Consider the following 21460-nt stretch of genomic DNA (forward strand, 5'->3'; position numbering starts at 1 on the left):
AGACTATCATGGTGTTGTATTAGTTAATGTGACGACTGTTGCTCATCGAATGATTAAAGGTTTCTAATTTGCTTGATTAACTGATTCAAGCAATTATTAACTCGTTAACCTGGGGCACCATGGGTTAATTAGTTTTATTGAGTTTCTATTTGCCAAATTAACTCAAAGAATATCAGAATATGGATTTTACAACAGCCGCTAATTAATCAGTTACCTCTACAGTCTCATTCTGAAAGTCGCATAATCCGGGAATCTGCACGGACCCGGGTCTCACCAATGAGTTCGTACCACACCAATCTTAGTTGAGTATTTATTTACTAGAAAGCTAAAATGATGAAAAAAGATACTCATACACAAAAACACATTCTAGGCTATGGATTAGAACTTAGTATAACGGGCCAACACACTATGGCGCGTGTTACCCAAAATGGGGATTTAAAAGAGAGAAAAAGAGAATGTAGACAAGAGAAATATACATTTGGGTGAATTTGTCAGTTATGCTTATTCTAACCCTAGCCTTGCCCCAAACTGCCGCTCTTATGGGTCAGAATACAATGATGTAATTAAGTGTGGAAGGTCTCCGTGGATTCCCCGCGTGGACCGTTCAGGCTGCTCAATGACACACTTCTCCGGTGCAACTCTCTGGTTGTCCTCACGATGTCAGGGTCCTTTTGGCTTAGGGGTCTGTTCCCTCGCCCTTGCTCTGGAAGGTGTCTTCTGAGGACAGACAGCTATGTAGCTCAAAGCTCACAGCGTAGGAATGAAACAGTGTAGATACCATGGGGAGTGGAGGCTAGGTGGTCTGACTTGAATTCACCCGCTTAGACACAGCTACTAATCCATAGCTTGGGTAGAAAAATAATTATTTGTCTTCAAACTTGTGTTGCGTTTTAGGTTCGTTGACTTTTTAGACCTCGGCAGCAGCTTGGGTCACTGTTAATCTGTTAATTCTTCACTCACAGGTTTTATACCCTCGGGTCAGAAGTGGGCATTACCACCTTTAGGGCAATTCTCTGGGTGTACCAAGTTAAAAGGCAAGGTCTAGATTTGACTCAAATCCAATTTTAGACAACTAACTTCACATTCAATCTTTACCAAAACATTCTCTTTGATTTGGACATTTTCCACACAACGTACAATGTATAAACATCAAACATATACTAGGAAAACTCTTAACGTTACATTGTTTTCGTAATAACTTTAAAACCTTTAATAACAAAACAAAAATGACGTACATTTTCATATTCCTTCTATCGTCATGACCAAGAATATCAGAATATTGATATTGTTCCAATGTCCCTTTATTGCATGTTTAATGTTCTGAGGTTGGTTCTCCATATTGAGAACACACAGGAATGTTGTCTGTGGCCTAAGATTTACCATGGGCTTGAGGGGTCATTAAAACCCCACATCTTCAGACCCCTAGATCTCCCCTCCTCTGTTGGGGTTGAGAGATAATCTGTAGGGCTGTGGTCTCCTGTAACCTGACCTGATCAGGACAGTCATGACAAGAACAAAGGACAGATTACCACTGGTCTAATGCCCATTGCTCTCGTTTCTTGGCCCAAGCAAGTCTCTCCTTATTATTGGTGTCCTTTAGTAATGGTGTCTTTGCAGCAATTTGACCATGAAGGCCTGATTCACGCAGTCTCCTCTGAACAGTTGATGTTGAGATGTGTCTTGAACTCTGTGAAGCATTTATTTGTGCTGCAATCTGAGGTGCAGTTAACTCTAATGAACTTATCCTCTGCAGCAGAGGTATCTCTGGGTCTTTCTTTGCTGTGGCGATCCTCATGAGAGCCAGTTTCATCATAGAGCTAGATGGTTTTTGCACTTGAAGAAACGTTCAAAGTTCTTGACTGACTGACCTTCATCTCTTAAAGTAATGATGGACTGTCGTTTTTCTTTGCTTATTTGAGATGTTCTTGCCATAATATAGACTTGTTTTTTTTACCAAATAGGGCTATCTTCTGTATACCACACCTACTTTGTCACAACACAACTGATTGGCTCAAATGCATCTTAGGGCAAGAACCCTTTTTTCTCAATTGCGGCCTGAATGACGTGCCCAAAGTAAACTGCCTGTTGCTCAGGCCCTGAAGCCAGGACATGCTGTGCGTTTTGTTGCTAACCTTACATTGCTACCTGACAACTTTAAGTTTTTTACATTTTAATCAACGTTTATATTTTTAGTTTTCCCTCACTCAACTTTCTTTTTTTTTCATTCAACTTTTTCACTCCGGGCGAAATATCTGGACTTGGTTCGTCAGGACCTCCAACAGCCGAAGCTAAGTAGTAACATTAACATGATGCCTTCTAATTGCAGTCGCTGTACTCATAATATACAGGAGAACGATCGTCTTACAGCGAGGATAGCTGTGCTACAAGCCCAGCTTTAGACGCAATAGTTAGGCAAGGGTAATTTCAGTGTGGGAAAGGATGAAACAGCGTCTGTGCCACCAGTAAGTACAGATAGTAGTATAAATCCCCTCGCATGGTCCCCGCAGCCGGACAACTTTCTCATGACTTCTGGAGGGAAATGCTGTAGGAATGCTCAACCGGTGTCGCTCATTCAGCCGACAGAAACTTTCAACCGGTTCTCCCCATTGAGGAGCGAGTCGGAGTCAGAGAGACGTCTGAGACGCCGAAGCCTCCCACCATTAGCTCTGACAAATTGAAAACCCTAGTCATTGGCGACTCCATTACCTGCAATATTAGACTTAAAACGAATATCCAGCGATCATACACTGTTTACCAAGGGGCAGGGCTACTGACGTTAAGGCTAATCTGAAGATGGTGCTGGCTAAAGCTAAAACTGGCGAGTGTAGAGAGTATAGGGATATTGTTATCCAAGTCGGCACCAACAATGTTAGGATGAAACAGTCAGAGGTCACCAAGTGCAACATAGCTTCAGCGTGTAAATCAGCTAGAAAGATGTGTCGGCATTGAGTAATTGTCTCTGGCCTCATCCCAGTTAGGGGGAGTGATGAGCTCTACAGCAGAGTCTCACAACTCAATCGCTGGTTGAAAACTGTTTTCTGCCCCTCCCAAAAGATTGAATTTGTAGATAATTGGCCCTCTTTCTAGGACTCACCCACAAACAGGACCAAGCCTGGGCTGTTGATGAGTGACGGACTCCATCCTATCTGGAGCGGTGCTCTCATTTTATCTACGAACATACACAGGGCTTTAACTCCCCTAGCTCCACAATGAAATAGGGTGCAGGACAGGCTGCCAGCTTAGTGGAGTCTGCCACTATCACAGTCAGTGTAGTCAGCTCAGCTATCCCCATTGAGACCGTGGCTGTGCCTCGACCTAGGTTGGGCAAAACTAAACATGGCGGTGTTCGCCTCAGCAATCTCACTGGAATAAATACCTCCTCCATTCCTGCCATTATTGAAAGAGATTGTGATACCTCACATCTCAAAATAGGGCTACTTAATGTTAGCTCCCTCACTTCCAAGGCAGTTATAGTCAATGAACTAATCACTGATCATAATCTTGATGTGATTGGCCTGACTGAAACATGGCTTAAGCCTGATGAATTTACTGTGTTCAATGAGGCCTCACCTCCTGGTTACACTAGTGACCATATCCCCCACGTGTCCCGCAAATGCGGAGGTGTTGCTAACATTTACGATAGGAAATTTCAATTTACAAAAAACCCTGATGTTTTCGTCTTTTGAGCTTCTAGTCATGAAATCTACGCAGCCTACTCAATTCACTTTTTATAGCTACTGTTTACAGGCCTCCTGGGCCATATACAGCGTTCCTCACTGAGTTCCCTGAATTCCTATCGGACCTTGTAGTCATAGCAGGTAATATTCAAAGAAAATTAACATTGAAAAGTCCACAGACCCACTCCAAAAGGCTTTCGGAGCCATCATCGACAGTGGGTTTTGTCCAAGATGTCTCCGGACCTACTCACTGCCACAGTCATACTCTGGTCCTAGTTTTGTCCAATGGAATAAATGTTGTGGATCTTAATGTTTTTCCTCATAATCCTGGACTATCGGACCACCATTTTATTCCATTTGCAATCGCAACAAATAATCTGCTCAGACCCCAACCAAGGATCATCAAAGTCATGCTATAAATTCTCAGACAACCCAAAGATTCCTTGATGCCCTTCCAGACTCCCTCTGCCTACCCAAGGACGTCAGAGGACAAAAATCAGTTAACCACCTAACTGAGGAACTCAATTTAACCTTGTGCAATACCCTAGATGCAGTCGCACCACTAAAAACATTTGTCATAAGAAACTAGCTCCCTGGTATACAGAAAATCCCCGAGCTCTGAAGCAAGCTTCCAGAAAATTGGAACGGAAATGGCGCCACAACAAACTGTAAGTCTTCCGACTAGCTTGGAAAGACAGTACTGTGCAGTATTGAAGAGCCCTCACTAATGCTCGATCATCCTAATTTTCCAAATTAATTGAGGAAAATAAGAACAATCTAAAAAATGTTTTGATACTGTCACAAAGCTAACTAAAAAGCAGCATTCCCCAAGAGAGGATGGCTTTCACTTCAGCAGTAATAAATTCATGAACTTCTTTGAGGAAAAGATCATGATCATTAGAAAGCAAATTACAGACTCCTCTTTAAATCTGCGTATTCCTCCAAAGCTCAGTTGTCCTGAGTCTGCACAACTCCGCCAGGACCAAGGATCAAGGGAGACACTCAAGTGTTTTAGTACTATATCTCTTGACACAATGATGGAAATAATCATGGCCTCTAAACCTTCAAGCTGCATACTGGACCCTATTCCAACTAAACTACTGAAAGAGCTGCTTCCTGTGCTTGGCGCTCCTATGTTGAACGTCTCCCTATCCAACGGATGTGCACCAAACTCACTAAAAGTGGCAGTAACAAAGCCTCTCTTGAAAAAGCCAAACCTTGACCCAGAAAATATAAAAAACTATTGGCCTAAATCGAATCTCCCATTCCTCTCAACATTTTTTGAAAAAGCTGTTGCGCAGCAACACACTGCCTTCCTGAAGAAAAAAACAATGTATCAGTCTGTATCATCATAGCACTGAGACTGCACTTGTGAAGGTGGTAAATTACCTTTTAAATGCGTCAGACCGAGGCTCTGCATCTGTCCTCGTGCTCCTAGACCTTAGTGCTGCTTTTGATCACCACATTCTTTTGCAGAGATTAGAAACCCAAATTTGTCTACACGGACAAGTTCTGGCCTGAAATAGATCTTATCTGTCGGAAAGATATCAGTTTGTCTCTATGGATGGTTTGTCCTCTGACAAATCAACTGTAAATGTTGGTGTTCCTCAAGGTTCCATTTTAGGACCACTATTGTTTTCACTATATATTTTACCTCTTGGGGATGTCATTCGAAAACATAATGTTAACTTTCACTGCTATGCGGATGACACACAGCTGTACATTTCGATGAAACATGGTGAAGCCCCAAAATTGCCCTCGTTGGAAGCCTGTGTTTCAGACATAAGGAAGTGGATGGCTGCAAAACTTTCTACTTTTAAACTCGGACAAAACAGAGATGCTTGTTCTAGGTTCAAAGAAACAAAGAGATCTTCTGTTGAATCTAACAATTCATCTTGATGGTTGTACAGTCGTCTCAAATAAAACTGTGAAGGACCTCGGCGTTACTCTGGAATCTGATCTAGCTTTTGACGAACATATCAAGACTGTTTCAAGGACAGCTTTTTTACATCTACGTAACATTGCAAACATTAGACATTTTCTGTCCAGAAATGATGCAGAAAAATTGATCCATGCTTTTGTCACTACTGCAATGTTCTATTTTCCGGCTACCGGGATAAAGCACAAAATAAACTTCAATTATTGCTATATACGTATGCTGGAATCCTGACTAGGACCAAAAAACTTGATCATATTACTCCAGTGCTAGCCTCCCTACACTGGCTTCCTGTTAAGGCAAGGGCTGATTTCAAGGTTTTACTGATACCTACAAAGCATTACATGGGCTTGCTCCTACCTATCTTTCCGAATTTGGTCCTGCCATACATACCTACACGTACGCTACGTTCACAAGACGCAGGCCTCCTAATTGTCCCTAGAATTTCTAAGCAAACAGCTGGTGGCAGGGCTTTCTCCTATAGAGCTTCATATTTATGGAATGGTCTGCCTACCCATGTGAGAGACGCAGACTCGGTCTCAACCTTTAAGTCTTTATTGAAGACTCAGCTCTTCAATAGATCCCATGATTGGGTGTAGTCTGGCCCAGGAGTGTGAAGGTGAAAGGAAAGGCACTGGAGCATCGAACTACCCTTGCTGTCTCTGCCTGGCCGGTTCCACTCTCTCCACTGGGATTCTCTGCCTCAAACCCTATTACAGGGATTGAGTCACTGGCTCACTGGTGCTCTTCCATGCCATCCCTAGGAGGGGTGCGTCACTTGAGTGGGTTGAATCACTGACGTGGTCTTCCTGTCTTGGTTGGCGCCCCACCCCCCCTTGGGTTGTGCCGTGGCGAAGATCTTTGTGGGCTATACTCGGCCTTGTCTCAGGATGGTAAGTTGGTGGTTGAAGGTATCCCTCTAGTGGTGTGGGGGCTGTGCTTTGGCAAAGTGGGTGGGGTTATATCCTGCCTGTTTGGCCCTGTCCGGGGGTTTCATCGGATGGGGCCACAGTGTCTCCTGACCCCTCCTGTCTCAGCGCCCAGTATTTATGCTGCAGAAGGTTGTGCCGGGGGCTAGGGTCAGTCTGTTATATCTGCAGTATTTCTCCTGTCTTATCCGGCGTCCTATGTGATTTTAAGTATGCTCTCCCTAATTCTTTCTATCTTTCTCTCTCTCGGACGACCTGAGCCCTAGGACCATGCCTCAGGACTACCTGGCATGATGACTCCTCGCTGTCCCCAGTCCACCTGGCCATGCTGCTGCTCCAGTTTCAACTGTTCTGCCTTCGACTATGGAACCCTGACCTGTTCACCGGACGTGATACCTGTCCCAGACCTGCTGTTTTCAACTCTCTAGAGACCACATGAGCGGTAGAGATACTCTCAATGATCTGCTATGAAAGTCCAACTGACATTACTCCTGAGGTGCTGACCTGTTGCACCCTCGACAACTACTGTGATTATTATTATTTGACCATGCTGGTAATTTATGAACATTTGAACATTTTGGCCATGTTCTGTTATAATCTCCACCCGGCACAGCCAGAAGAGGACTGGCCACCCCTCATAGCCTGGTTCCTCTATAGGTTTCTTCCTAAGTTTTGGCCTTGCTATGGAGTTTTTCCTAGCCACCGTGCTTCTACACCTGCATTGCTTGCTGTTTGGGGTTTTAGGCTGGGTTTCTGTACAGCACTTTGAGATATCAGCTGATTTAAGAAGGATTATTTAAATCAATTTCAATAAATAAAAATAATCAAATACATTTGATTTGATTTGCATATAATTGGTAACATTGGAAAGAAAACACTTTGAAGTGTGTAGAATGGTTAAAATAATGTTGGAGAATATAACACAATATATATGGTAAGAGAAAATCCAAAGAATAACAAACCGGATATTTTTCTTTTTGAGAGACCATGCTCTTACAATGGAAAGTATAAGGGCATACTGGAAATTAGCTTCCACAGGGTGTCAGCAGTCTATGTTCAAGGTTTCAGGTTTGTAACTTTAAAAACAAATAAAAAATATGAGTTTTAGTACAGTGACACAGTCTTGGAAATTCGTGTTTGTGTGCGCCACGAAGAAAGGACACACTTGCTAAAATCGGATTCTTATTGAACATACTTCTTTCCATAAGAAATATTAGAGTTTGATTACATTTTAGGGTATCTGAGGACTACATAGAAACATATTTTGACTTGTTGAAACAAAGTTTAAGGGTAGATTTTCTGATTCATTTCTCTCCCTGTTGAACGAGTGGATTACTCAAATCGATGGCGCACACTCAACTAACTTTTTGGGATATAAAGAAGGATTTTATCTAACAAAATGACACTACATGTTATAGCTGGGACCCTTTGGATGACAAATCAGAGGAAGGTTTTCAAAAAGTAAGTAAATATTTCATCGCTATTTGTGAATTTATGAAACCTGTGCCAATGGAAAAATATTTTGATGTGGGAAGCCATCCTATAGCAATCGCATGGCATGCTTTCGCTGTAATAGCTACTGTAAATCAGACAGTGGAATTAGATTAACAATAGTTTAGATTAACAAGTATTCAACCGATATAAGACACTGAAATTTGCCTAAATGTTTAATATCCATTATTTATTATAAATAGCGGGACGCTAGCGGGACGCCTAGCCCTAAGATGGAAAGACATTTCACAAATGTACTTTTAACGAGGCACACCTGTTAATTGAAATGCATTCCAGGTGACTACCTCCTCAAGCTGGTTGAGAGAATACCAAAAGTGTGCAAAGTTGTCATCAAGGCAAAGGGTGGCTACTTTGAAGAATCTCAAAGATAAAATATATTTTGATTTGTTTAACACTTTTTTGGTTACTACATTCCATGTGTGTTATTTCATAGTTTTGATGTCTTCACTATTATTCTACAAATGTAGAAAATAGTAAAAATAAAGAAAAACCCTGGATTGAGTAGGTGTGGCCAAACTTTTGACTGGTACTGTATATACACTACCATTCAAAAGTTTGGGGTCACTTAGAAATGTCCTTGTTTTTGAAAGAAAAGCACATTTTTTTGTCCATTGAAATAACATCAAATTCATCAGCAATACAGTGTAGACATTGTTAATGCTGTAAATGACTATTGTAGCTGGAAACGGCTGATTTTATTTGGAGTCTGCGTCACTCTGGATTTTAAAACATTACCAATGTTATTTTTTAGATTGTAAACAGTAGTGGCCTGAGTATCGAACCTTGGGGCACCCCTTTATGTAACTGAAGGAACTCAGATTTGACCCCATCTACCTTGAAACCATGAAACTATCGGCAGGCATCTGTACCCAACCCTGTTGAGGACAGCTTATTCAATAGAATAACATGCTCTGCAATATGAAAGGCTTTTGAACAATTTATCATACATGCAGCACAATTCTTTCTATCATCTAAGGCAGTGGTCCCAAATTTGTTATAGTCCCGTTCCCCTTCAAACATTCAACCTCCAGCTGCGTACTCCCTCTAACACCAAGGTCAGTCCACTCTCAAATTGTGTTTTTTTGCCATCATTGTAAGCCTGCCACATTTATTGAACATAAGAATGAGTGTGAGTTTTTGTCACAACCCGGCATGTGGGTAGTGACAAAGAGCTCTCTTTGGACCAGGGCACAAATAATAATATAAAAATAATCAATAATTTTGCTCTTTATTTAGCCAGCTTACATAGAAAACTTTATTTGTTAATTAAAAATTGCATATAACACACTATGGCTGAGGAAAGGCACTACTCCCAATATACATGAACCCCAAATCAATGTAGTTCTAATCATATTTGCGCCTCTTTGATGGTCCAACGTTTCTGTCGGTTGTTCGGTGCTTTCCCGAGTAAGGGGGCAGTAGCTCTTTGGGCTGCATCAGATTCACAACAGTCAGTGTCCATGCTAGCTGGGCTAACAACAAATGTAGAATTACTGATGCTAGCATTGGACATGCTCATGGAAGCAGAACTTGTGTCGTTGACCTGATCTAAGGCATTTGCAATATATTTTACAACAAACATGGTATGGCCGTAGTGGTGTTGTCACGGCTCTCCCCAGAACTGTTGCACATTCTGTTCACCAGTTCCAGAGGTCTACGTCACCAGTTTTTAGGCTTCACTGAACGGGATTCATTATCATCAACCCCGGACTGTCTTGTCTTACTACACACGCCTGGTTCTCATTTCCCGTGATTAGTATGTTATATACAGTATGTTCCCTCTGTTCCCTCTGTCCGTTATTGTTCCCATGTCCGTTGGTTGTGTGAGTACCTATGCGTTGGTGCAGCTGGTATGCTGCGTGCTTTATCTATTGTGTATTACAGGTATCGTCCTGTGTCATTCAACGAGGTTTACCCTCGCTCTTTTGTTTGGGTACAGCCCAGTGTTTTGTATACGGCTGGCCATGCCTTCCTCCTGGCGACTCCAACCCCGGCCAACAGCTCCATTTTGTCCGGACCTCTGGCAGTCTCTACAGGGGTACCACAGGTTTCAATTCTCGGGCTGACTCTTTTCTCTGTATACATCAATGATGTTGCTCTTGCTGCGGGCGATTCCCTGATCCACCTCTACGCAGACGACACCATTCTGTATACTTCTGGCCCTTCCTTGCTAACTAACCTCCAAACGAGCTTCAATGCTATACAACACTCCTTCTGTGGCCTCCAACTGCTCTTAAACGCTAGTAAAACCAAATGCATGCTTTTCAACTCATATTAAACATTTCCAATCCAAAATCAAATCTAGAATCGGCTATCTATTTCGCAACAAAGACTTCTTCACTCACGCCACCAAACTTACCCTAGTAAAACCCTAGATTATCCTACCGATCCTCGACTTTGGCATTGTCATCTACAAAATCGCTTCCAAACCTCTACTCAGCAAACTGGATGCAGTCTATCACAATGCCATCCGTTTTGTTACCAAATCACCTTATACCAACCACCACTGCGACCTGTATGCTCTAGTCGGCTGGCCCTCGCTACATATTCGTCCCCACACCCACTGGCTCCAGGTCATCTATAAGTCTATGCTAGGTAAAGCTCCGCCTTATCTCAGTTCACTGGTCACGATAACAACACCCATCCGTAGCACACGTTCCAGCAAGTATATCTCACTGATCATCCCCAAAGCCAACACCTAATTTGGCTGCCTTTCCTTCCAGGTCTCTGCTGCCAGTGACTGGAACGAATTGCAAAAATCGCTGACATTGGAGACTTTTATTTCCCTCACCAACTTTAAACATCAACTATCTGAGCAGCTAACCGATCGCTGCAGCTGTACATAGTCCATCTGTAAATTGCCCACCCAATCTACCTACCTCATCCCCATACTGTTTTTATTATATTTACTTTTCTGCTCTTTTGCACACCAATATCTCTACTTGCACATCATCATCTGCTCATTTATCACTCCAGTGTTAAACTGCTAAATTGTAATTATTCGCTCCTATGGTCTATTTATTGCCTACCTCCTCATGCCTTTTGCACACACTGTTTATAGACTTTCTTTTTTCTACTGTGTCATTGACTTGTTTATTGTGTTATTGGCTTGTTTATTGTTTACTCCATGTGTACCTCTGTGTTGTTGTCTGTGTCACACTGCTTTGCTTTATCTGGACATGTCGACAAATTAGATCTTGTTCTCTACTAGCCTACCTGGTTAAATAAAGGTGAAATAAATAAAATAAAATACGTGTTTATTTTGGGTGTATTAAAAACCCCATTGTATATTCCTGCGCCTGTCTCCAAATCCTTTATACCAGCATCCCCAGCCGCGTCCTCAGAGTATGCACAGACAAGCTGGCTGTTGTGGTTATGGACATATTCAATCAATCCTTATCCCAGTCTGCTGTTCCCACATGCTTCAAGAGGGCCACCATTGTTCCTGTTCCCAAGAAAGCTAAGGTAACTGAGCTAAATGTCTACCGCCCCGTAGCACTCTCTTCCCTCATAATGAAGTGCTTTGAGAGACTAGTCAAGGACCATATCACCTCCACCCTACCTGACACCCTAGACCCACTCCAATTTGCTTACCGCCCCAATATGTCCACAGACGACGCATTCGCTACCACACTGCACACTGCCCTAACCCATCTGAAAAAGAGGAATACTTATGTGAGAATGCTGTTCATCGAATACAGCTCAGCATTTAACAACATAATACCATCCAAACTCGTCATTAAGCTCGAGACCCTGGGTCTCGACCCCACCCTGTGCAACTGGTCCACCCACACAGACAGTGTGGTGAAGAAGGCACAGCATCACCTCTTCACTGCAACCTCAGTAGGCTGAAGAAATTTGGTTTGTCACCAAAAGCACTCACAAACCTTTACAGATGCACAATCAAGAGCATCCTGTCGGGCTGTATCATCCTGCCGGGCTGTACGGCAACTGCTCCACCCACAACCGTAAGGCTCTCCAGAGGGTAATGAGGTCTGCACAACGCATCACCGGTGACAAACTACCTGCCCTCCAGGACACGTACACCACCTGATGTCACAGGAAGGCCAAAAAGATCATCAAGGACAACAACCACCCGAGCCACTGCCTATTCACCCTGCTATCATCCAGAAGGAGAGGTCAGTACAGGTGCATCAAAGCAGGGACCCAGAGACTGTCCACCTGGCCGTGCTGCTGCTCCAGTTTCAACTGTTCTGCCTTATTATTATTCGACCATGCTGGTCATTTATGAACATTTGAACATATTGGCCATGTTCTGTTATAATCTCCACCCGGCACAGCCAGAAGAGGACTGGCCACCCCACATAGCCTGGTTCCTCTCTAGGTTTCTTCCTAGGTTTTGGCCTTTCTAGGGAGTTTTTCCTAGCCACCGTGCTTCTACACCTGCATTGCTTGCTGTTTGGGGTTTTAGGCTGGGTTTCTGTACAGCACTTTGAGATATCAGCTGATGTACGAAGGGCTATATAAATAAATTTGATTTGATTTGATTACTCATCTCATATGTATATACTGTACTCTATACCATCTACTGCATCTTGCCATCTTGATGTAATACATGTATCGCTACTTTAAACAATGGCACTTTTATATGTTTACATACCCTACATTACTCATCTCATATGTATATACTGTACTCGATACCATCTACTGCATCTTGCCTATGCCGTTCTCTACCATCACTCATTCATATATTTTTATGTACATATTCTTTCATTCCTTTACACTGTGTGTATAAGGTAGTTGTTGTGGAATTGTTAGGTTCGATTACTTGTTGGTTATTACTGCATTGTCGGAACTAGAAGCACAAGCATTTCGCTACACTCGCATTAACATCTGCTAACCATGTGTATGTGACAAATAAAATGTGATTTGATTTGGCAGGTGCTATGTTTAGGTTTGAATCTGGATTGATTAACATTAAGAATACTATTTACAGATAGAAAATAACGTATCTGTTTGTTGACCAATGATTCAAGTATTTTTGCAAGACAAGGGAGCCTAGAAATGGATAGATACAGTGCATTGGGAAAATATTTAGACCCCTTGACTTTTTCAACATTTTGTTACATTACAGCCTTATTCTAAAATTGATAAAATTATTTTTTTTCCTCATTAATCTACAGACAATAACCCATAATGACAAAGCAAAAACAGATTTTTTTGTACTCAGTACTTTGTTGAAGCACCTATGTGTAATGCGATGCTGCTGGTGGCAGAGAAGTCAGACACGGGTGCGGAAACTGATTTCAACAGTTGTGTTTAAAAACCATAAACCACCGTAAACAGAATAATAATAAATAATGGGTTAAACAAAACCCGGTAAATACCAGCATACCGTGCACAAGCATTACAACAAACAATTATGGACAAGGACATGGGGGGAACAGAGGGTTAAATACACAACATGTAATTGATGGAATTGGAACCAGGTATGATGGAAGACAAGACAAAACCATCGGAAAATGAAAAGTGGATCGGCGATGGCTAGAAAGTCGGTGACTTCGACCGCCGTGCGCCGCCCGAACAAGGAGAGGGACCAGGAGAGCGATTACAGCTTCAATTATTATTGGGTATGACGCTACAATCTTGGCACACCTGCATTTGGGGAGTTTCTCCCATTATTTTCTCTTCATCTCAAGCTCTGTCAGGTTGGATGGAGCGTCGCTGCACAGCTATTTGCAGGTCTGTCCAGAGATGTTCGATTGGGTTCAAGTCCGGGGTCTGGCTGGGCCACTCAAGGACATTCAGAGACTTTTCCCGAAGCCACTCCTGTGTTTTCATGGCTGTGTCCTCAGGGTCGTTGTCCAGTTGGAAGGTGAACCTTCACCCCAGTCTGAGGTCCTGAGAGCTCTGGAGCAGGTTTTCATCAAGGATCTCTCTGTACTTTGCTCTGTTCATCTTTCCCTTGATCCTGACTGGTCTCCTAGTCCCTGCCACTGAAAAACATCCCCACAGCATGACACTGCCGCCACCATGCTTCACCGTAGGGATGGTGCCAGGTTTCCTCTAGAAGGGACGCTTGGCATTCAGGCCAAAGAGTTCAATCTTGGTTTCATCAGACCAGAGAATCTTGTTTCTCATGCTTTGAGTCCTTTAGGTGCCTTTGGCTAATTCCAAGCAGGCAGTCATGTATATTTTACTAAGGAGTGGCTTCCATCTGGCCACTCTACCATAAAGGCCTGATTGGTGGAGTGCTGCAGAGATGGTTGTCCTTCTGGAAGTTTCTCCCAGCTCTGTCAGAATGATCATCGGGTTCTTGGTCACCTCCCTGACCAAGGCCCTTCTCCCCCGATTGCTCAGTTTGGCCTGGGGGCCAGCTCTAGGAATTGTTTTGGTCGTTCCAAACTTCTTCCATTTAAGAATTTTCTTGGGGACCTTCAATGCTGCATAATGTTTTTGGTATCTTTCCCCAGATCTGTGTCTCGACACAATCCTTTCTTGGAGCTCTAAGGACAATTCCTTTGACCTCATGGCTTGTTTTTACCTTATTTACACAGGTGTGTGCCTTTTCAAATCATGTCATATCAATTGAATTTACCACAGCTGAACTCCAATCAAGTTGTCGAAATATCTCAAAAATGTTAAATTGAACAATGATCCACCTGAGCTCTAATTTTGAGTCTCAGAGAAAAGGGTCTGAATAGTTATATAAATAGCTATTTCAGTTACATTGTTTATACATTTGCAAAATAATGTAACTTTTTTTCACCTTTTCATTATGGGGATTGTGTGTAAATTGATGAGGAAATAAAATACTTTTATCCATTTTAGAAACAGGCTGTAACATAACCAAATGTGGAAAAGGTCAATGGGGTCTGAATACTTTCCGAATGCACTGTAATTATCAAGATCACTACAATCCCCACACGTATGTAGTGGTAGTACAAAAGCTGCTTTCCTTACTTTTGGAATATTTCTTGATAATGAAGTTAAATACAAAATGTGTGTTACTGAGCCAGCATTGAGGGGTGCTGCATACTTAAACAAAGACGGGGCCAAATTGTCAGCCCATAATGACTTCTTGCTGTCAATAGCTAATAAGGCAGCGAGAACAGCTGTTTCTGTGAGTTACCAAATTTAAAAACCCTTACTTTTATTTCCTATGTCACGTGAGGTTGACTGATCATCCATCGAGGCAACTGGAGGCTGTACGTGGGAAGAACAGTCAACTGACTGGCCAAGAACAGTATGACCACCATTTATTTTATATAGGAAACCAGCTGAGATAAATGATGATTAAAATAATCACAAATCTTGACTTTTTCAATAATGATGCAGGAGTCTAAAACTACTTACTTAGGCAAGGAAGTAGAGGAATTACCCCACTTCAACTAATTCATGGTTTTCCAGAATTTAGAGGGATCACTAACATAATCTGTCATAGCGCTAAGAATGTAGTTTGATTTGGCCTATTGAAGCAAGGCAGTGCATCTATTTCTCAATTACCTAAATAGCTGCCAATAAGCTAACGAGCCAGTTTGTCTAACCTTGGCCCAGGCTAGATGTCTTGTCAAGAGGATGCCTGAGAGTACAGGAGAGTACCATGGGATTGTTTGCTTTTTGGCTCTGAGTCGCTTGGAAGGGGAATGTTTATCATCAATAGAGGTAAAAATTAGCAGAAAAATGTAAGTGCCAAAACAGGGTCTGGTACGCATCTAGTAGAAAAAAGATCTGAATAATATGCATCATGAAGGAGCACCTGTGGAGTGAATTTGAAGATCAAAAATCACAATTTTACGAGGGTCACAGATTTTCAATTCTCTAATGCAAGCAATAGGGCAGTCGCTGTTATTGTTTGCAAAAACACCACTCGCCAAATACTTATGGGGACGGTTAGTCAGGATAAGTTCGATCAATGAGGAGTTTGCTCGGTTTTTTATATTCATCTGAGTTGGTTTCATTGTCAGCTGAGTCAAGTTGAACTCAAGACAGATATTCTTAAACTGATCTAAGGAATGTGTATCAAGATTTAAATCTCCTAACACAACCATTTCAGATACCAGAAAGGATTTTAAATAATCAGAAATATTACCAACAGCCTCCGCTGAAGCTGCTGAGTGCATATGCATATTTTGGCTTACGGCCACTTTTATAACCAACAGCTCACATATTTTAGGGACAGAAATGCTAAGAGAGCATGATGCCATAAGAGAAGATCTTAGATAAATAGCCACCCCTCCCCCACTTTTCCACGTGTGAAAAAGTCCAGGATTAAAAATGCATTTTTATTAAAGGGGTACTTCAGGATTTTGGCTTTTATCTACCTCCCCAGAGTCAGAATTTGTGGAACATTTCAGACCAAAATACAATTTTTATGTCTCTGTGCAGATTGAAGGAAGTTGCTAATTAGCATGAACTCAATTACTAACTAGCGTTAGTGCATTGTCTAGAAGTCTATGGGAACAGCTAGCCTGTAGACTACCAGATATTGTGCTAACACTAGTTAGCATTGGCTTGCAAAACTACCTCTAACGTTCTTCATACTGGACGCAGAGACATAAAAATGGTATCCAGAAGTCTGACTCATCTGACTCATCTGGGGGAGTAGATAATGGGCTTCTTTGTCAAAATCCCAAAGTAGCGCTTTAAATTTACTGAGGGAAACCCCATGAATGCAGTACTCATAACAAATATACTGTCAATCCTTTGGACTTCAGACCAAAATGAGGACAGTCTATACCCAAAACTGCTCATCTAATACCAATATTTTTTTCTCTAGAACTAATCTAATGGATAAAAGAGTACCAGACACTGGTAGCAGATGTGTCCTGCAGTCAGTCCAGTAGGTTTGCTCTTTTTAAGAACCAATCAGAGACTTTGCACAGAGCCCAATACATCAGCACTGTTTCATGAAATCAACCCAGGTATTAATCTCAATAAAGAGAGGAGTAATGCAACATGTAATAGATGTGGCACGTGTGGCGTTGACTGTTATGGCACAGCGGGGAGCGTGTTAGTGTAATAGATGTTTTAATCTAGGGGAGATAGTGGCCACCATCCGCCAGCGGGTTTCAGCTGCGACCACCCAGAGCAGAAACAGCTTTTATGATTTTGCGAAGACGTTGTCAGGAACACATTTAATTGTTTTCTTTCACCCTAGCAGACTGCTGTAGCCTGAGGGATTCTGGGGGAGAGAGTGAGCCATCATTTAGCGTAGTACCTCCACAGAGTGTTGCTGCAGGTAGGGAGAAAAGGGTGGTATTGCAATTGTTTTAAAATCTGACTGCGAGACGCTAGAGCAATTGTATCATTTGACAGGAAGTAGGGGGTTGGGAGGGCGGGTCGAGGTGTGTGTGTCTGTCTGCGTGTGTGTTACTATCACTGATCCCCCCCCCAGCGGCGGGCAGAGATGTTGTGAAATCCTGGTAACCGATATCTTGCAGACACAAATCAATATGAGTATGTGCATGAAACAAATAGCCCCCATTAGTATCATTTCCCAATAGATTCCATTGGAAAGAAAACAGTCTCAGAAGATGCATGGAAAATGGAACAGCCAAACTCTGTTATTAAAACAAGTAACAATAGTATCGACTTGAAGCCCAAGGTAATATAGTGATACCTAAATTCCGTGACGAGATACGTCATATGTGTTCAAGTTACATGCGTGGAATGTTGAGTATATAAGTTACCAACATCTTTGGTAATTTAGGTAACTAACAGAAAATATATGGCAATCTATGGTAGCTTTGGTAATTTATTCTTGAATAACTTGCATATAAATCTATATTCATATATTGTATTCATTTTCTACCTCTGTGTCCATATTGTTCATGAGTTTCTAGTAGATACACCATATAGTTCAAGAGAAAATAGCACAATTGATACCAAAAAATGCATCTAATCAACAATGGCATTATTTTCAATCAACTCTGCAACACGTCCAACTATTGACTTTTTTCACAAATGCCACCAGTTTGACGTGAAAACATTGACAATAAATACTTATTGACATAGTCAAATAAATACGTGTGTTAAAAAATAGTTTCATGCTGAAACCCTCATATCAAACACCAATGATATTCACTAAGTTGATAGTTTATTAAGGATGATGTTTTACAGCTTTGTCATTAATTTTTTTATTTTAAAATCATCTTATTTAATGATTTCATATAATGTATTTTACATGTTATAAGGCCACACAGAGGGCCAGCAATAATTACAGACATCTGTGATAATCTGAAGTACCTAAAAAGGCCAATAGATGTCTTCTTATAAAATTCCTTGAAAGTTACACAAATTCTGGTAGTTTACTGGTGAACTTAGATTTTCAGTAATATACCCTCTCTTTGCAACACTACGTGTATCACATTAAAACACTGCCTTCATTAGTGGCTAGATCTATAAGAAACCTTGAGAGCCATATCCTCAGGACTTAGTTGATGGTGAGTCTGAATGGAGCAGATCTATGGAGTGGTGTGTGCTACCCAGACATCCCCATCTTTCTCCCGTGCACAGGCACTAACTTCGACTGATATTCAAATGAACACGGTGTTTGCACGAAAACAGCTCAGATTGGAATATTGGACATAGATCTGTTGACAGAGGCTATTTAGCAGATGATGAATGACAACAATATACAGCCTAGGGTCCCAAATGACTGAGCAGTGTTCTCTGAAAGACTTCTCTGCTAACAGCGCTAACTCTGAACCGTTTGTGTTGGGTGGAAGGGGTGCAATAGACAGTTGTTTAGCATGCCAAACTTCAAAGACTGCTTGCTGCTGCAGCCCTGAGCGAACAACATATCTCCAACAGTTCTGCAGGAAAAAGACACTCTGCATAACTGGGTTATGAGATGTAAGCCGACAGCATGATCAGTCACCCTAGATACATGAAGGATGCAGAGGAAGAGGAGAATCCCCTCAGCATACTCACATTCTGCAGCTGCAGGCCCGTGTCAGGCCTCAGGCTCGATTTGGACGACTCCAAAGCAGAGGCGTTGCCGCTGTAGTTTTTGAGGCTGCAACTCTCTTTCAAGTGGGCCTGGAGTTTTTCTCTGCGTCTCCTGAGGGGGCGAGGGGGAGTACATATACGTGGCATGTTAACTAAATCACGGCATTGCCTTGACCTTTAACCCTCAGCCCCACTCTGTGCCTCTTCACCCCTAGTCATTGCAGTGAAGAAGTGTAAATTGAGCGGCTCTGATGGAGTTGATAGGTTCCTGTGCTGTAACTCCATTATAGATTCCTTCCAAATGGCACTAGATCATGGTTTTATCCGATTATCTTGTTGTCAGGCTGCTCACTCACTCACATCATTATATTACAGACCCTATAAAATTACATTGCAATTTATCAGAGGGCTTTCTGCTCCATATACCATGAATGACAGTTTGCCATTACAGCTTTGATGTTTGGCCCAGCGTGCTGGATGAATATATAAAGGATATACATTCTAGACAGGTGCTTTCAGGCGTTAACAGGATGTAAAACATACATAGACAAATATTGTGTGCAGGGCCCATACCAACACAATAAAACAAATTGTCAAGAGCTTTCTTTCCTTATCGGTTCCTTAAAATGATGTACATGTATTAATGTTAATTGGAGGGATACAATTGTGAATCCGGACTCTTACAGTAGGCTCTTTGACAATGAGTGGCAGCTGAAGCTAGATCAATAGCCAATTGCCTGTGGTGTGTGCTATGGGTTTAGGTGTATGAACTGAAATCCGACCCTATGGGTGCTCGTGTCCACCCACTTGTTCCGACAGTAGAGAACCATACAGAGAATGCCCAGAACACTGATCCCCACGGTGATGCAGGTGATTGACAGCACTTGTCTCTTGTACACCTCCTTGCTCTCTGTTGAAATGAAGAGAAAAGGAAGAGCTGCCATTGACAGAGGAACAAAGAGCACAAAATAGGAAAAACTGGGAGAGAAGTTAAGGAACAGATGATCACAGAGAATAAAACATGGCCCGCAGCTCGCTGTAATAATAATGTCTTATTTTCAAATGCCACTTTACAAACCCAAACTACCCCCCAGTTACTCTTAACAACGTCATATCATTGGATGCAAAGCCTTGTAATAGATGCTAGTAGTAATGTAGCCATGTCTGATTACAGAAGATAAGAGTTATAGCTGTAATGGTCATCATTAACACTAGAGCCGCTGGGCCTCGAGGAACCCCCCCATAAAGCTCATGAGCAGTCATTCTAATTGCAACATGCTAACAGTGTAATTTAATATAAGCTATTGCAAAAATAGCAATTTGGTTGTGTTTATGAAGGTCTTAGGTAATACTGGAATACGGAATATAGATATATTTCAAATAACATGAAGCATTTTCATTAGTTTATGTTACTGTAGGCTATATGTAAAAAAAAATTATTTTTTTTAACACCACAATTCATGTGTTCAATAAATTATATTAGTGGAGTGCCTTTGTTACAATTATGAAACAGAAAGCATATGTCTTGGAACATGGTAACAGCTTATTTTTATAATGACAAAATAAAAAAAATACCCCAACCACCAAGACGAGCGGTCAGCAAGACGAGCGGACAAATGAACATCATTAGACTAAACATAAGAGCCAAGTGTCCTTCATAAATTGTGAAAATCAGTACCAAAACTATAACGGCATTATAATGAATGTACTGTACTATATGTGTCTATATGAAAGCAGTAAAATATTTTTGATTATTGTCAGCTTGTGCTCACATGGTGTGGGTCTTCACAGAATTGCATCAGTTGGAGCATGTTCGTGTCACATAAACAGCGAAAGCTGGTGAGTGCATTGCTGATGTTTTTTGCTTCAGATGTAAGGTCTGCTCTCTCAGTGATGACATTTTGTGCTGATAATCAGCCTGTAGCATTGTCACCGGCTTGCTCTATCCAAACAGTGCTGTCTCCTGTCTCACCGTTTCATTTGGTACCACGGGCGCCTACTCAGTGTGCGCTTTTCTGGATTTTTTTTGCATTTAGGCCACGAAGGTTTAGGCTGAGGCTCAGAATCAGAAGAAAAATCATCAGAAATGTCATGATTCATTTCTTCCCCACCATCTGAGTTATTTTCATTCAGACTTTGTTGCAACGCTGACGCAGAATCTGCATCCATTTGTCTTGGACTGTGTCCATTCGTATTTCATTATGTACTTCAAGTGGGCCAGAATAGACTGATAAGACTGCTTGGATTTGGTGGTCTGATATAGAGTACATGCCACTTTGAGAATATAATTAGAATAGACAGAGTGTGAATTACACCATGATTATAATAAAGACATAATTTATAACACACTGGTTGTGTTAATGTTTCATTACCACAACCAGTCATGATGCTTTCATCTGACTGTCAAACAAATTACTTCGAAAAGTGTGCCACCTGTGTATGTTCGTCCGTTCCAAAATAATTCAAACAGTGCAATGGATGTACACTTCTGC

At 41.7% G+C, this 21460-nt stretch overlaps 1 protein-coding gene across 1 annotated transcript in view; it reads right to left on the reverse strand.

Annotated features, from left to right (window-relative positions):
• The window catches only part of LOC139381571 (pro-neuregulin-3, membrane-bound isoform-like), a 513481-nt gene that overhangs the window by 30863 nt on the left and 461158 nt on the right, over positions 1 to 21460 (reverse strand). The window contains exons 5-6 of the mRNA XM_071125214.1: positions 19776 to 19878; positions 18951 to 19080 (exon numbers count right to left, since the gene is read on the reverse strand). Coding sequence (XP_070981315.1) covers positions 18951 to 19080; positions 19776 to 19878 — 233 coding nt within the window. The remainder of the gene's footprint in view (positions 1 to 18950; positions 19081 to 19775; positions 19879 to 21460) is intronic.

Source organism: Oncorhynchus clarkii, chromosome 23 (assembly GCF_045791955.1).
Source record: "Oncorhynchus clarkii lewisi isolate Uvic-CL-2024 chromosome 23, UVic_Ocla_1.0, whole genome shotgun sequence".
Taxonomy (NCBI): Eukaryota; Metazoa; Chordata; class Actinopteri; order Salmoniformes; family Salmonidae; genus Oncorhynchus; species Oncorhynchus clarkii.